Source organism: Ixodes scapularis, unplaced genomic scaffold (assembly GCF_016920785.2).
Source record: "Ixodes scapularis isolate PalLabHiFi unplaced genomic scaffold, ASM1692078v2 PGA_scaffold1__304_contigs__length_218370807, whole genome shotgun sequence".
Classification (NCBI taxonomy): domain Eukaryota; kingdom Metazoa; phylum Arthropoda; class Arachnida; order Ixodida; family Ixodidae; genus Ixodes; species Ixodes scapularis.
In genome coordinates this window covers 56,400,223-56,416,511 of record NW_024609846.1, presented here as the reverse complement: position 1 = coordinate 56,416,511, position 16,289 = coordinate 56,400,223, and the positions used below count along the sequence as shown (strand labels likewise).

General features: G+C 46.5%; 1 protein-coding gene across 1 annotated transcript; it reads left to right on the top strand.

The window, feature by feature from the left end:
• Window positions 1-2,218: 2,218 nt before the first annotated feature.
• On the top strand, window positions 2,219-15,398 carry LOC8029730 (39S ribosomal protein L51, mitochondrial). The gene is made up of 4 exons (XM_002407168.4): window positions 2,219-2,361; window positions 4,750-4,885; window positions 8,620-8,733; window positions 15,122-15,398. Exons 2-4 carry the CDS (start codon window positions 4,756-4,758, stop codon window positions 15,331-15,333), a joined length of 456 nt encoding a protein of 151 aa, XP_002407212.3. The 5' UTR covers window positions 2,219-2,361; window positions 4,750-4,755; the 3' UTR covers window positions 15,334-15,398.
• Window positions 15,399-16,289: the final 891 nt, after the last annotated feature.

The following is a 16,289-nucleotide window of genomic DNA, read 5'->3' as shown; positions in this document are numbered from 1 at the left end:
GTGCTCCCTCTCAAGCGGAGTTACGCAAGGGCCTTTTGAAGAAAAAGAGCACATAAAGGAATTCTGCAAGTGTGCAACCCTCAACCTAGAATAACTGAATCCCGGACAAAACAAAAGCTCACCGGACAGAAGCTCACCAGACAAAAGCTCACACTTTTTCACAGACCCGGACAAAAGCTCACCAGGAAAAATTTCATGTTGGTCTTAACACAAATGCAGACAACTTAGGTGCATGCATGCTACACTAAAATGCAACAACAAATTAAATCTGACAGGTGCATGGTTTGTTGATTAGAGTAGAAACAAGTGTATTTATCGATTGGTTAGAAGCGAATGCAGTTTCCTACTAGCTCCAGCAGTCTTGGTAGGTCTCAATGTAACTTCAAGCCCTCGCAGATATTTTTAAGACGATTCTGCAGGCGCAGAGTGGCGTTTTGCACCAGCTTTAATGGGGGCTCATTTCTCCGGGCTTGTGTCAATGCCATGGCAACGAGCGCCTGATTCCGCAGTAGGCATTCAATCAGCCTCTAGACGCTTCAAAGGGCATGGCCAACAAGCTTCTGGAACCTGGCATTTCATCCTTTGCAGGTGTTGTTTGTGCGGTGTTTATGTTGAGTAATGACGTCGTACATGTTCTACCGTTCTGGGGGAAACTCCGGTCGTCATCGGTGCAGTCAGGCAAAGTGAAGAATTCTCTCTGGGTGTCACTGCAGAAGGAACGAAAGCAAGACGTAAGGGGCCGTTGACATACGTGCAATCGAAGTAGTCCAGCAAGTAGCCGATGTCACCGGTAGACGTTTCCCTGATGTAGATTAGTCCTTCAGGAACAAGCTGTGGTGGAAGGAACGCTAGCCTATCGAAAAACCCGCACAGCTTTCTAAATTGGTCATCTGGCTTGTAAATTTCCAATAAGCCCTATTCCCACTCCTTCAAAATATATTTTTTTGTTTTAATTCGCCACTCAGTAGTGTGTATATTAAAGTTTTGCTTCAATTTTCCTTTCAGATTACCATAAGATAATCCTCCATTTCAAATACATTTACTATGCACAATGACAGAAACAATTTATTTGCTTAGCCATTCACTTTAAATATTACCCTGAACCCCAAGGAAACCCATGCATTAATAATGAAGAGACATTATGCCTAACTTTTATCTGCGCGTTTAGCGTGACATAAGCACAGTGAAAAAGCGAGGTCACCGAGGGTGACTTCGCTTCTTCGGTCACCTTCGGGTTCAAAAACTTTGGTTCACGAAGTTTGTTGAGCGTGGCGCAAGAGTGCTCCAGCGTACCTTGAATCAAGCAAGCTTGATCTTATCAGCTTCATTCAGTTTCAGTGACCTAAACCTGCGTCCCAAATCGTTGCTTCTGAGCTTGTCATGGCTTATCTGTCAACACCTTCGCATGAGATGGGGTACAAGTTGTCCTAACACTGGTGCAATCTCCATCGCGTCCGCGCTTTATCCCAGCCTATGTTTCGCCCGGGTAGCAAAAAGAAAAAAAAGGAAAAAAAAAAAAGAGGTGAGCTTTTGTCTGGGTTTGTGAAAAAACGTGTGAGCTTTTGTCCGGTTACCAAAATAACTATGATGAGACATTCAGACCTTAATCCAGCGTTAATCCAGTGTACTGTACACTTTCAGTGTGATTTACTATTTATTTTATTTATCTTACTGGCGGGTACAGTGAGCCTCTATGGCACGGGCAAAGACCTTTTCACTGTTCATCCGGGTTTTATAATCGGAATAATACGGAATGCTGGCGACCATGCTTTTTGCACGGCCGGTCGTTCAGTGGATTTCGCAAACCGGGTAGAATATATCACTCACCCACATTTGTAGTTCAAGCGCCGATAGAACCCTTGTGCTGTCCCATCTGCGCTGCTTTTCTTTTTTGTGTTGCATGGAAACCCTTCGCGCACTTTGTTCATGAATTAGCGGTTCACCTAGACCCGCCATTCGGCCGGCTGGCCTCGGCCCAACGTTGCCTCGGCCGCTCGGCTGGCTCGGCTAGACCCGGCTAGACGGAAGTTAACTATTTTAGTGATTACCGCAAAGTTTGTGATCAACGTGAATACAGCAACAAAAATATTGTATTTTTAGACTTTTATATTAATAAAATATTTTCGTTGAGCGGTCTATTTACCACCTTAGCTTCTCACTAAAATCGAAGAGTGTGATGTGATTACCACAGGGAGATTGGATTACCATGACCATCAGTCACCAGTGTCATGGCGTCGCCCAGGCTTTCGTGTTTTGCGTGTTTTGCGTTCGCATGTGCGCTTCTTCAGTAGCGGTCTAAAAGAGATTCACTGTAAACAGCCCCAAAATACTTACGGTAAAAGAAAAGTCATACCTTTCAAGGTAACCATTTTGTTCATGTTATAGTGTCTTACTAGTAGATACGTTTTCATTGCAGCATGCTTGCGAGGTTCCTTCGCGCTCAAAAAACTCGAGGTAATCGTGTCTGTTTTTTTTTTTTTTTTTTTTTTTTTCTTTTCCTCGCTTTTACGTATCCCGAATTTAGAAAGGCAAACTCTCAATGCCGCTGCGTAGAGAAAATAACCGTCCGAGCCTTTTGCAGTTATGTTTTACTTCGACTTCAACAATAACGTTTATGCCCTCCAGCCGGTGGCGTGTGCTGTGTGATGGAGCCGATGGGGGGTCACGCAACGGATCAAATAATGGACCTTTTCCAGAGCCGTTTATTGAGAGAGTTTGGCCATACATTGGTTTGAATAGGCGAGCATCTCGGGGCCAACCACAGGCCGCGAAACAGCCCCTAGCGGTGGTCGTGTGCTCTAAGTTTGTGACACGACGAATTTGAGCCGTTTTAGCGTCGCTAGAGTGAGAAGGTTTAGCTCTCGGTGACTGAAAACTTTGTGCGTGTGAGGTTTCAGTCACGCCAATATTGAAGTGTAGAATAAACGAACGTGCGTTCCAAACCAGGGCCGACTTGCTAGAAACAGCGTTTCAGCCGAGACGGGGAAAAAAAGCACTGCCAAAGCCAGCGCACGAGCCGAGCGGGACTCCGCGTCTCAAAACGCTCGCGCGCCCCACCAGTTTTTTTTTTTTTTTTTTTTTTTTTTTTTTAAGCCAGCCTCAGCTTAGACGCTGTTCTAGCAAGCCGGCCCAGAGCGAACTGTCACCTATATTCCATCTGCACAAACATCAACAGTGCAGACAAAGGCATGGGCACGAGCCCGTGGCTTTGGAAAGTGCCTCCTATGCACGAGTTCTAGTACAAACAAAAGCCTTTTGCTGAGCTAGGCTCGCACGCCTGTGCCTTTGTCTTTACTGCAGACATTTGTGAGATGGAGTAGAGAGGCCGAGATTGAACGCTTCTATTGCACGCTTTAAATACCGTTTGCAATATTGTGACGTCGCAATCTCCTGATTGGTCGACGCTGTGTCACAAATTTAGTTTACGCTCTAAGCGCGGGGGGAATATTCGGCGCTGGCGGCGGCCTTTGCTCCGCCTATTGGCCAAACTCTCCCAATACACGGCTCTGACCTTTTCCACATACCGACGGCACCAGGCGGCGGCTGCACGAACTAAAAATTGAGGAAGTGACCTACCTGCGCTACCAATCGATAATAGGAGCTACGCTACCAGTTTCTTCGCTCTCTGAGCAGCGGCGCCTGCCCAACGCGACTTTAAAGAAGGGGAGCATACGTGGCGTCCACCCAAACGTCGTGTTTTCCTTTCCGTCGACGTTCTTTTTTTGTGTAACACAATTATATGTATGCTGCAGTTACGTGTTCTACTCGCTGATATACAGCCTCCTTCCGAATTTCCTCGATTTTTCGTTCTGACTTCCGCCGCTTTACATCGGGGGCACGCGCGTGCGCAGAACGCTTCTCGGAAAAGGTCCATTGAGAATGTGTAGTGTTTTCTTATAAAATTATGTCGGTGAAAAAGCATGCCTTTAAGAGAAGGGGCAAAGCCGCCAGGCCGTGCGGCCCAGTCGCTCTCGAAATTCTAATTCCAAAGGAAGTCACGCCACTCCGCCTCTCCAAGTTCACCGCGAAATTTGCCGCGGCCTGTTGTCCGACATGTGAAACGAAGAAAGACGGATTCAATGCAAAGGTTGCAGCTGGGAATCCGTGACTTGCATTTGAGATCACATCAGCTGCGTTTTTGATGGTTTTGCTTCCCGGTGCGTATCTTCTGCAGCATTATAGTTCAGTAACGTCACGTGTAAGCCACACGTTGACTCCGTAACTGTGCTGTGTGTATGTTTAGGCAGCGGGAACTTGGTCGGCCCCAGCGAGCGTCTGGCGTTTTCGCCATAGACGAGCAACTTAGCCATTGCAGTACTGCTGGTATCCTGGGCCTCTAACGTGAGGTCACGCAGTAGCAATTTCACACTTGTTTGGATCTGGACGATTCTCGTCCAGATCGAAACAGGCAGGGGTAGGGATCGAGCCCAGGATGTCTAGGTTCCACAGTGCAAGGAGCTTTCACTCGACGTGCTCTGAGCCACAATGCGTTTTTGCGTTCAGCCACCGTAGGCTGTGGCCAGGGGCGGATTTAGAGGGGGGGTCCGGATGTCCTGACCCCCTTCTTGATTTCTGCATGTGTAAAATTTAGGGCGTAAAACGAAGGAGAGGGGGAGGGGGTTCCTAAACATATGGTACGCTGTCCAACACCTGACCCCCCCCTCAGCAAATTCCTGCATCCGCCCCTGGCTGTGGCAAATGATGACGTTGCAAATTTCGCTCTGCTTACTTGGCCACCTTGTCGTCCAGGCAACGATGAGCTGGATCCTGCGTTCAGCCATCCAGAGGCTGACCACTGAGAGCCCCATCCAGATGTCAAAGCGCTTCTGGGAGAGAAGATCGTACCTGCGGAGGTACGGCTACGAGAACCCCCTCATGGAGCCAGGTAACGGTAGACCAGTTACGTGTAAAGTGAAATAAATGTGTAGTTCTCTGCTTGTTATTGTGTACAACGCGAACACCGCCTCAAGCAAGACCTATTGTGATGCCACTGGGGAAGGGCTCGGGCCAATCGTGTGCAAGAAATGTCGTCTCACACGACTAAAAAAGTGTTTGGCGTGGACTCCGTCACCTGTTGTCAGGAGTTTGAAATAGAGGTTTGCGGTTGCAAAAGTAGGTACACGCGGCAATTTGAACGTTCATGCCTTTTCGCGAAATCATGTTACTCTTAATTTGTTGGCATGCAGTGGCAGACTTCTTTGTAGACATTGATAAGAGGGTGCGACCACCGTGGGTGCGATTCTCGTAGTTGTGCCGTCGCACCTTGAAATGAAAGAAGTGTTTAGCGCTGCTTTTGCATACATGTTTCTTTCGTTCATAGCTTTTCAAAACAGAAAAAGTGTTGTGCCGAAACCGCAGCAGCAAGAGGCAATCAAAATGTTTATCCCTCGTTTCTTGTCACCATTCATACGGTTTCATGCTGCATAAGTCGCCATCAATTTGCCTGGCATCTTGGGTCTGCGCTTTAATGTCAAAGTGTCGCCTCGTTTTGCTCGTGCGGGGATAATTATTTTACTGGAATGCCTCGCGGGTCGTTTGATCGACCCTCCAGCGTCGTGGAATGAAATTGTTCCTCGTTATGCAACTGTTTCTTACTCTTGTTTGTCAGGAAGATTTCTAACCATTCACTTTTTTGGAGCCAAGCGAATGCCGTTTGTTGTTAAACGTCTTTATGAAATGCAAAATGAAGAATACTGGGGGAGCAAAAATTTATTTACCATTTCCGAGACACAGGAAAACATTTGAAAAACAAAAAAAGAAAAGCAATTCCAAGCCGGTACAGTGTGTTTCAGTGCACTGCCAGGTATGACAAATATTAGTATATTTAACAGCATCTGCCTAGTTTGCGTACATAATAATGGTGGAATTCATTCTGCACCTCGCACAATTGTAAGGAATGAAAGCATCTTGATAGCCTACCTTGGGAATAAATTTTGGCATTGATATACCATTCCTTTCTGTCTGCTGGTGTAACATATGCTTTTATTTAATTCTTTACATTGTAGAACTTAAGAGGTGATGTACTGGCATGGTTCTATGTTATGATAACCGTGTGGTGCCTCCTGACACTTTTTAAGGCTTGTTCACATTTGCAACAAGCGGCCACCATGCTCAGACCTGCAAGTCGCTCTTTGAAAGTGGCTTCATCATTTTTTGCTTTGGAAAGCGAGTGTTACGCGGTCAGGAATGTGAAATACACAGAGTGAGAAATCATAATCTGCTTTATTGAGATGCATTCACGCTAAGAGCAACTTGGGCAACATGCAACACATTTTATCTGGAAATACTTGATTGACTTCGTCGCTAAGCGTTAGAAACAACCACGGTGAATGCAAGCATCTATGTATCTGCAGACAATCTCAACAAGTTTCCTCACTTTCTGCATGCTGAAAGATCTACTGGTAACAATAATCATGCTTAGTTGCAGCGAGTTGTATTCACAATTGCATACAAATGAAGGAAATAGCACTACGCCGGCGATGTCCGGGGGTCGCAAGGCACCAGGGAGCCGACAAGGTGCCAATGGCACTTTGACACCGCTTCAAATGTTTTACTACCAAGTTCGACGAGCAAGCCTTCCTCCATTCACTGCACGCCATGCTCAGAAAATGTACAACATGTCCAGCAGTTATGCCTTTCCTGACATCCTGATTGGACATATGGCCGAAAAAGGCATCCACTGGACTGCAAATCATGTAAAGCGAATTATGTTCCCCTGAGGTATCTTTGAGAAGACGGAAATAATCACGGATCGGGAGACGACACAAAGGGAATGTGGGCAGCTGTCGACTGATTGGAAACCATTTTGTTGAAGGCGCAACGCAAGAAGCATTGAATGGTGCTGTCGGAACTCTGCCTTCTCGTCAACATGCTACATACCATGATCAGAATGATCTAGCTGAATGGCCTGCTTGTTTAGCATTCCATTGAGCTAGCTAGGGTCACGTCTCCATGTGGGCCAGACTTCTAGCAAGCATCTTCTGAAATTTTACTAAGTATTGCTGTAATCGTAAAGATCTTATGGCACTGATGATATCGCATGTCGATTTGTGGTGGAAACTGATTTAGTACATATTGTCTTTGCTTCTTTTCATTTTCCTTTTTATTTGGGGGGGGGGGGGGGGGGAGACCTAATTGTTAAATCGGGTCCACGCGGTGGGGTTGCTGGAGGGCGTTCCAATTTTTTAGGAGTCCCGGGCCTGAAAAGCTTGCGCCACAGGTTACGTGTTCCTGTGGCCCACGAAAGTAGCACGAGTCTCTTAGTCTTAAAGGCCAACCTACAGAATTGTCTTCTGCTGGGAAGAAAACCGGTTTCCAGTTTCCTTCTCTCCAGTCCCTTTTGTGCTCTTCTCTCCTCTCCCCACAGGAGCAGGTCTCTGAACTACTTTCTGCAGAAAGGAGGAGGGTCTCCCTCTTGAATAGAAAGAAAGAATTGAGCGAGTTTCCTCCTTTCTGGCTGCTTGTCGACCTTTTCACCGATACATTGTGATGCTCACTTGATCTGAAAACATGCTATTTTCTGTAGACACCCTACTACATTTCCCAGTTCTTTTTATGCTGCGTATGGGCCTCGTTTGTGCTAGATCCTCTGCCTACTTTTGTATTAGCTATGTCTCGCTCTTTCTTTCTTTGGACGTTGCAGCAGATGCTCTGCAGTAATGGAAGTGTTGCACCATTTGTGCCAAATTACGCCGTAAACGAAAGCCTCCTACATCTGGCGCCGCATTGCCATTTTTGCTAACAATATTTTATTATTGGTTGACTGATGTTCAGAAAAGTAGGAGGAAAGGAAAATTGTACAATTATGTATTTCACAGCGTATAGTTTGTTTCATCTTAGGTCAGAACACAGTCAGAGGCTCGTAACACATACAACTGCGGACACAAGCACAAAAAGCGAAAAGTCACGGGACGTTTGCTGGATTTGATTGGTCTAGCTGATGAAAGAACATGTACACTACAGAAAGATGGACGAATTCTTTGATGTTGTTCTTTGATGCTGTATGGCGAGTTCCGCTGGCTCACAGCATTGACAAAAACAGTACGGAAGACACACTGAGATCTACAAACAAGGAAGGCAACCTTCAATGGGGCAATATACAAAACGCCACAATGAGGACAAACTTTTGGGGACATAAACTGAAGGTCAAAGTAATCAGCACTGACTGAAACGACACATCTCGATTACTAAGAGACTTTAAAAAAACCAAGACGACAGTAAAAAGAAGAAAGAAAACTCAAAACGAGTTTGACGAACGTTTACGGAGGACTTTTCCAGTGGGAAAATAAACTGCCACTTGTACGAAAATTTCTAAAAACCGGTATATTTCAGTTTTAACTGATTCTTTTTTTATTTTCGACACCGGCAGATGTTTATTGGCGTTTTTCGGTTAAAACCGGAAAGTATATGGCCTACCTATAAGTAATATGGTTCAGTATCAAACAGCAATCCTTAGTCATTTTCAAAGATGATGATGATGTGATGTGTTAACAGATTTTCGCATCTGCTCCAAAAGCATCAGTGGCTGCACCAAACCAATATTTTGCCTGCTACAGAAAGTCAAATGCCACTTCCATCACTTGCTCTGTCATCATAAAATATGCCTTTTCTCTGTTACAGGGTTGCTGCCCAGACTGCCAAAGTTAAAAAGGAAGCTCAAGAGCCAACCTGTGTACGCACCCAAAGACGCCTGGTGTGAACGCCGTGCCCTTTTCGGGCAGAACGATTACATTGGTGAGGACTCAGCTCTAGCAGTCCTAAAGAAGGTGGCACATTGCAGGAGTTTCCCCAGTGGGGGAAACTTTTTTAAAAGGCAGCTGTAACCAGGGGCAGATAGTACAGTGTAGACCGCATATAATGTATGTCGCGAAAGCCGCGAAAATTCGCACTATAAGCGGTACCGCTCTATAACCAAAACATTAATTTTCAAGTCAAAGCACATGCCATGAGGCAACTTACCTTTGTAAAACAATTTATTTCATGTTAGATGAAAAATAAAGCTCAGTCTGAGGAAAGTTCTTATTTCACTAGGCTAGTACACTTCTCTCTCAAGCGTGTTACACATGTTGAAAGGAATTAGTGGTTTTTGCCTGGCGCTGCCTTTAAACGGCGTTGCGGACAACCTGGTCTTCGATAACACCAGTGTCGTCACAAGGGGGGAGGGGGGGGGGGGACCGCCCCAGTTGCAGCACTAGCGGGGGGGGGGGGGGGGGGGGGGTCAAGGCAAGCTACTGCCCCGGGTGCCACTGACCCTCGTGATGCCACTGGATAACGCTAAGGCATTTGAACACCTCATCACTGAAGGGATTCTCACAGTGAACCTCCAGTTTCTGTAAGAATTCCAGTGCTTCTTTACTTGAAACTTCCGTCGTCGTCTGACTCATCTTTTGGTGGACTCGCCCCAGAACCTCGCACTGGTGCAACAATAGCTTCATCGGTGGTTCCTTCCTCACGGATAACAGAATCATCGTCATCCTCATCTACATAGGTTTGAAACATGTCATTTGCAGGAACAAAGTGGTTTTCCGCAAGGTCAGACGACATGTCATCCGTGCCGATCGCCTCATTAATCGCATCACTGCACCGATCGGCGTCCTCGGAATTCCCGGCATTGTGCACAAACCCTGCGTTGCGAAAACACTTCTGGATAGTTGTGAATTTTACTTGCTACCACGATGCAGTGATCATGTCAATGGCACCCCTCAAGTCCACCTTGATGGGTTCCTCTCAATGCAATTTCAAGATAACTCTTTTGCATGTGCGCTTCTTGTAGAGCGCCTTGACTTTAGTGGTGATGCCCTGATAGGGAGGCTGGCTTTTAGCAGTGGTGTTTGTCGGCAGGAACTTCAAACTGACTGTGCTTTATTGCAGCTGCACATTGTGAGCGATGCAGTTGTCCAGGATAAGAAAGATGCACCGTTTTTCCGTGACCATGGCCTCATTGAAACTTTTCAGCCAACTAGCAAAGAACTCTTGGGTTGTCCAGGCCTTTCCATATGTTGTGTTAACCACAGGAAGGCATTCTCGCTTCTTGAAGCAACAAGGTGGTTCTGGTTTCTTAACGATAAACAAGCGCCGCTTGTCGGAGCCGTTCATGTTTGCGCAAAACAAAACCGTGACATGTTCTTTTGAGACTTTGCGGCTGGTACAGGGTTCACCTCTGATCGCAAGAGTGCGATCAGCAAGCATGTTGTAGCACAGACCAGCTTCATCGGCATTATAGATGTCTTTGTCGGTGTACACGGAAAGCATAACCTCGAGATGAATGCGAAACCACACCCGAATGCTGACATCGTCGACTTCCCCACTTTTGCTCAAGATAACTTTGCAGCTAATTCCATGGCAGTTTTTAAACCGCTGGATCCATCTGTTGAGGGTGTTGAAGCCTTCTTGTTTGAACAAATGTCCAAAGGACCTAGCCTTCGCTTGTAGCATCGGGCCACTCACTGGGGCGCTTTTGGCTTACACTTCGCGAAACCACCTAAACAAGGCTTCGTCAGCGTCCTGATACTTTGGCGCACAAATCCACTTTCTTGAGGGGGGACGCAGAATCTTGCTGTAGCTGCTTCCGTACCTGTTCCCGGTTCTTCCAGACCGTGGAAACTGGTGTGTCAGCGACGTTGTACTTGGCCGTGATGGAAGCTTTTTAGAGGGCAGCTCTTAGGCGCCCGTTTCCGGCTTGAGCCGCGTCATCGTCGGCGTAACCGTGCGTTGCAATATGGGACGTTTTCCGTAATGACGTCACACGTGAGGTCACACAGCACCTAAATTTGGTGGAAAATTTTTTCTGTTAAATTTAGTGTGAAATTTTCCCGCTAAATTTAGCCGAAAATTTACTGCTCAATTTTGTTAAATTTAGCAGGAAATTTTCCCCCTAAATTTAGCAGGAAAATTTTCTTGCTAAATTTTGCGGAAAAATTTTCTCGCAAACTTTAGCAGGAAAATTTTCTGTTAAGTTTAGCGGGAAAGAAATTTTTCCGCCAAATTTAGCAGGCAATTTTTTCCACTAATATTTGGTGGGGAAATTTCTCTGTCAATTTTTTCCGCTAAATTTAGCGGAGAAATTTTCGCATCAAATTTGGCGAAGATATTTTCTCGCCAAATTTAGCAGGGAAATTTTTCCGGCATATTTAGCAGATTTGTTTTGGTAAATTCAGTGCGGAAATTTTCCCGCCAAATTTAGCGACGGAAATATTCCCACTAAAAAATCCAGCTAAGTTTAGCGGGTAAATTTACTGGGAAATTGTCCCACGAATTCACGGTAAATTCCCCTCCATGCTCTTTCATCTTCCTCCTCAAGAGCTTAGCTCTAATTTGGCATTACAGAGAATTGTAAACGTCTTTCATTTTTTTATGCCACTTCCGACATCTTTGACAATGCTATGTTTAGTTTCGAGAGACAGGTCTTGTCATTTCTTGGCCATCTTGGGCTTAGGAGACGGGGACGGATTGGCGATGGACGGTCGATTTCTGTTCGATATGCTTGATGCGGTCCATACATCAGATGTGAGCGCAAGCCAGCAAGCTGCAAAACTAGGAACTATCTAGCTATCCAGCCTTCGTTTTGCGCACGGTTTAAAAAAGGAGGTTGGTTTTGCATCACTCGTGCAAGGGGGTGAAATCAAAAGGACAAAACGCTTGGGTAGCTTATTGCGGCTTTCGGAGTTGAGAGGTTGAGAATCGGGATTCGGCCTGGGTGGCTCATTGGGGCTTTTGAAGTTGAGCGTGCTAATGCGTATGTCGCACCTCGCTGCATTGCAATTCGTTTCTCGCCTGTCTTTGCTTTTCCACGCTTCTTCCGCACAACCTCCTTGCCCCCGCGAGGGCCGCTTGCGTCGTTATGTGGTGTCACACAGGGAAGTGTGCTTGCTGCACCGGTCAGCCAGCAGGCTGTTCCAGAAACTGCACTCTAACCGGTATTACCCTTTGCACGCCTGCATTTTAAGCAGTATGTAATTACATGAAGTTGTTTGGGAGGTAGACCGGTGGTTGAAAAAAGCCACGTTATATCCAGTCCTGCGCTATAAGCGTTTATATTATAAGTGCTCTATTCTGTATATGGGTCAGGGTTGGAAGGGGGGGGGGGGGGGGTGCAAAGAGAGACAACGTCATAAACAAATGAGATGTCACGGATGAAGCTAATTGTCATTCCACCGAGAATGAAGCATTGCTACCAAAAAAAAATAGTGTGTCCTTTTTTCCGTAAAAAAAATGCCCCCAGGCTGGAAAGGGGGAGCTGCCCCCTCCTTTATATCCACCCCTACCCTATATTTCCTTAGGGCTTTTCCTTGGTTAGAGGAGAAAATAGAAACAACCCTCAAGACATTGCTGCGTGAAAGTAGTCTTCAAATAAATATTTCATTAAAGTTTGTCCGACGCTGTGCTGTAAAATCGGTGACCAGCTCTATCCAGGGTTCACGAAACTTTTAGAGAAATTTGTAGTTCCCATAGAAAAGGTGAATATTTCCATAGCTAGTCAGGAAAATTTATAAAGAAAACCTTCAATTTAGTGCCAGCTTTCTTCAATATGCTGCGTTTTCGGAACACTTGGATACGTACAGCGTTTCGGCATATATACAGTAGTTTGATTATTAAGTCAGTAATCATATAAATACAAATCAAAGTTCCATACACAGATCTTGCTGGGCGTTTTTTCAAGGTGTTTTTTTCTATACTTCAATATCGGGTCCAATTAATTTTTTTACAAAACTATGGTGTTCAAACACTAGCAGAACCCGAAACTTTGGGCGAGAATGCCAAAGCGAGAGATGCACTCCAACTATCGCCTCCTGAAGCAAATAAGTCACGTCTACGGTTCCTTCTATACTCTATTTCACCTTATTATGTACCGCAGGGAAGGCTACGAGCGCGAGCTCCTTGCTCCAGGCGCATCTCGGCGGCACAAGCTCTCGTGCATTAAGGGCAGCTGCCAACTCTATGAGCTTGCGCTTCTAGCCTTCGCTGCAGTACAGCATAAGGTGAAACGGAGTATAGGTAACGAAATGTTCACCTGTTCAATCGGGGTAACATCTTGTATGGGGCCACGTGGTTCTTCGACCTAATAGGAACCCGTGGAGATACTTTACTTTTTTACAAAAGGGATAAAAAAAAATTTTATTGACCACCGAGAAAAAAAAAAGAGACCATGGGAACAAGTCCCACGGTTTATTTTAATGCGAAACGGAGTAAGCATTTTTATCTTAACTTTGCAACTGATTTTGTTCCGAGTTTGCAATGCTACAGGATATGGCGCGAGTGCCTCCTACGTTGCCTGGCCGCGGAGATACTCTAGCCCGCACTATTTCTCTTTCCTTCTTTTTTTTCTACTTCTTTTATTTATTGTTTTTCCTTTATCTTTTGCCGTAATTTCCACCGTATAAATGCGAGCCTTTATATGGGATTTAAGAATAACGCTTTCAAATTGTTGACTCTCCGTTTCCCGCCTTCACGTGCCCTCCACCAATGCGATTGGTTTGTCGATCGTTCATTTCATTCGTGGGGCAAAGACCATTTTGACGCTTAGCCCGGAGCGGGCACAATAGACTCCTTGCAAACGCCTGTCAAGCAACACTGGCGATTGCCATTTCTCGGGCACGAAGCGTACGATTGGATACCAACCCCTGCTGAACGTCAACGCACTTTTCGTATTCAGCACATGCTCGGTGCATGTGCCCAAGCAGTGGCGGGCTTGGATAGTTGGAGGAGCAGTTACTAGACGGCGCACATTTTTTAAGAAGGGTCCACCGGCGATGGTGGCCATCTGAAAGTGAAGCGCCCCGAGATTCGGACACAGTGTCGGGAAGCTCGGGCAACATTGTTTTACTCCGTCACACACCATTTTAAGACTTCTGGAGGACGTAAGAGCATTTCCCCCAATTTGAGATAACTGGCCACTATGGTTCAAAACACCCGGATTTCTGAAGCGTTGTCACTCAGAAGCATAGACCGTTTCTCTAAGGTGACAATGGCAGGACCTCACCTTTTAACGTACGGCCTCCAGCTTGTGATCGTCGCCTTTCACGGCGCTTTGGCTGCACATGCATGCCCAAGACTCGCAAGATGCCAACGCGTTTTCGGAAGTATAAAGCACGCGCTGCAGGCAGGACAAGTAGAACTAGGGGGTATCGGTGGCCGAGTGGGCTAAAGCGCACACCCAGCTCGACGCGCGTGGAGCAAAAGCTCGCGCTGCAGAGCCCAGGGATCCTGGGTTCGAGCCCCACCCCTGCCCATTTTGATCTGGATGGGCATCGTGCCGGCGTGCGGTCATGTATCACTACTGCGTGAGCACGTTAAAGACCTCAGGCTAGCGGTTGTACTGCACTGGCTAAATTGCTCATCTACAGCGTGTGACTCGTCGCAACTTTAATGGCTGACCAACTACACGCTGTATAAATATCCCCACAACCCAATTTACAAGTAGAACTCCTCCCTGCTGTTGTGATCCTGTCAGCGACTCTAGCCACGTTAGGAGATCCAAGTCGGTTGTAAAGCTTCCTAGAACGCCGAACGCCTTTTCGTGGCGCGTTCACTCGGCGGTGCTTCCCAGCACGTGTCAACCGAAGCGACAAAACGTCGTATGCGTGTTGCTCGTGGTGAAAACCAACTCTATCCCGTTTTTCGTCGCAAACGCGAAGTTTGCTCAAACGTCTGTGCGAAAAGCGCGTCGTTTGAAAACGATGGGAGCAGTGCCACCGGTGGTGCTAGGATCGCCATCCGCCTGAAGTCCCTCGATTAAATACATGTTTCGCGTTTCTTGCGAGTATGTACCGCCGACCATCGTTGTGGTTGTGCAAACACACAAAAGACGTGTCCCGAGCATGCACTCCGCCGCCGTTCTCTTGCAAGCGCCGCTGGTTTCGACGCTGCGTCGCCTTCTGCTTCCGAGAACAGCACGAGGCATGGGCCTCGTGCATTGGCGCAGTTGGCGCTACTTGCGAGCCAAGCGCAAGACGTTGTGAGAGGCTTTACACCCACCCGTACCTGCTCGCGTGCGGGCAACCTAGAAGGACCGTTCTCGAGCAACGATCCCCGTGAAGTTGGTCAACTGGTCGATCTAAAAACGTTGGACAATAGAGCACCATCGGACAACTTTATGAGGGCCATCTCTGTCTTGTTTCTGCAGACATCCTGGGAAGCGGGGCCCTGAAGCCGATCCACATCATGCAGAATGTGCCCCAGTGGCTGCGGGGCTTCCAGGGCAACGAATACCAGATGCTGCTCCGGCGGAGGAGGGTCAACCAGGAATGGAAGGAGACAAGGCCCACCCGCTACCGCAACATGGCCAAGCGCATTCGCTACCTCTACAAGGTGCTCAACCACAAGACAAAGTCCTGATCGCTGATGCGAGATTGTGTAGTTGCTCTGCCGTCTTAGTGTTAATAAAGCCTGTCGCCCTCGTGCTTTGTTTTGTTTTATATTTTACCATTGCAATGTTGAGAGTGTTGTCTAAAATGAAGGATTCTCTTTAGTTGTTTTGAGTGTGCACATTCGTTTTTATGCCTATTAGCTGGCAGCCATTACAGAAGTGGTTCCCATTCCCTCGTTGACAGACGTCGTGGCAAAATCCACTAAAGGACACCATATCCACAAATAGAGCGGTGTGCATCTGTCACTGCGGAGTTTCTGATGAAGTTTTGGGGCATTTAATCTGCTCCATTCAAAGCACTTAATCTGCCAGTCGTTGCAATCTGTTCAACGCACGATTGCGCTTGGCATAGATGGAGATAACCCTTTTAACATAGGGTGTCTGGCTTTTACAGCGCAGTTCTTGGGCATCCTTTAACGTGTATAGCAGTGTAGCCGTTGACGTAACCGCTATATGCAAGAACAGGTGCCAAGGAGTCCCATAACGTAAGCACATTGCATTATGGGACGTCGCAGACCTATACACCAATTCAATTCCCCGCCAAATTTAGCGGAGAAACTGAATCGGTATATAGGTCTGTGATGTCCAATAATGTAACAATGCAGACATTGCATTATGAGACTCCCACCAAACCCTCCTGGTCTTCTCTGGCCTACCCTCAAGCAAAAACAAAAAAATATTACAATATTTAAATATCTTTTTCTCAAATTCTTTGCCACGGCATATCACAAAATCAAAATATCAAGAGCTGCGCTTTAATTTTGCATTACAAAGAAGTGTAAAAGTCTATATTTTTTTGTTTCTGCATCTGCTTTTAGGGGCGAAGCTCCTTAGGGTCTAGCTTTGTCCAACTGTCTGGTGTCCGTGCTCACATCAATTGCCATCCCATCTGTCTGTCATGGATGAAACGTTGCATGTAGCCGCT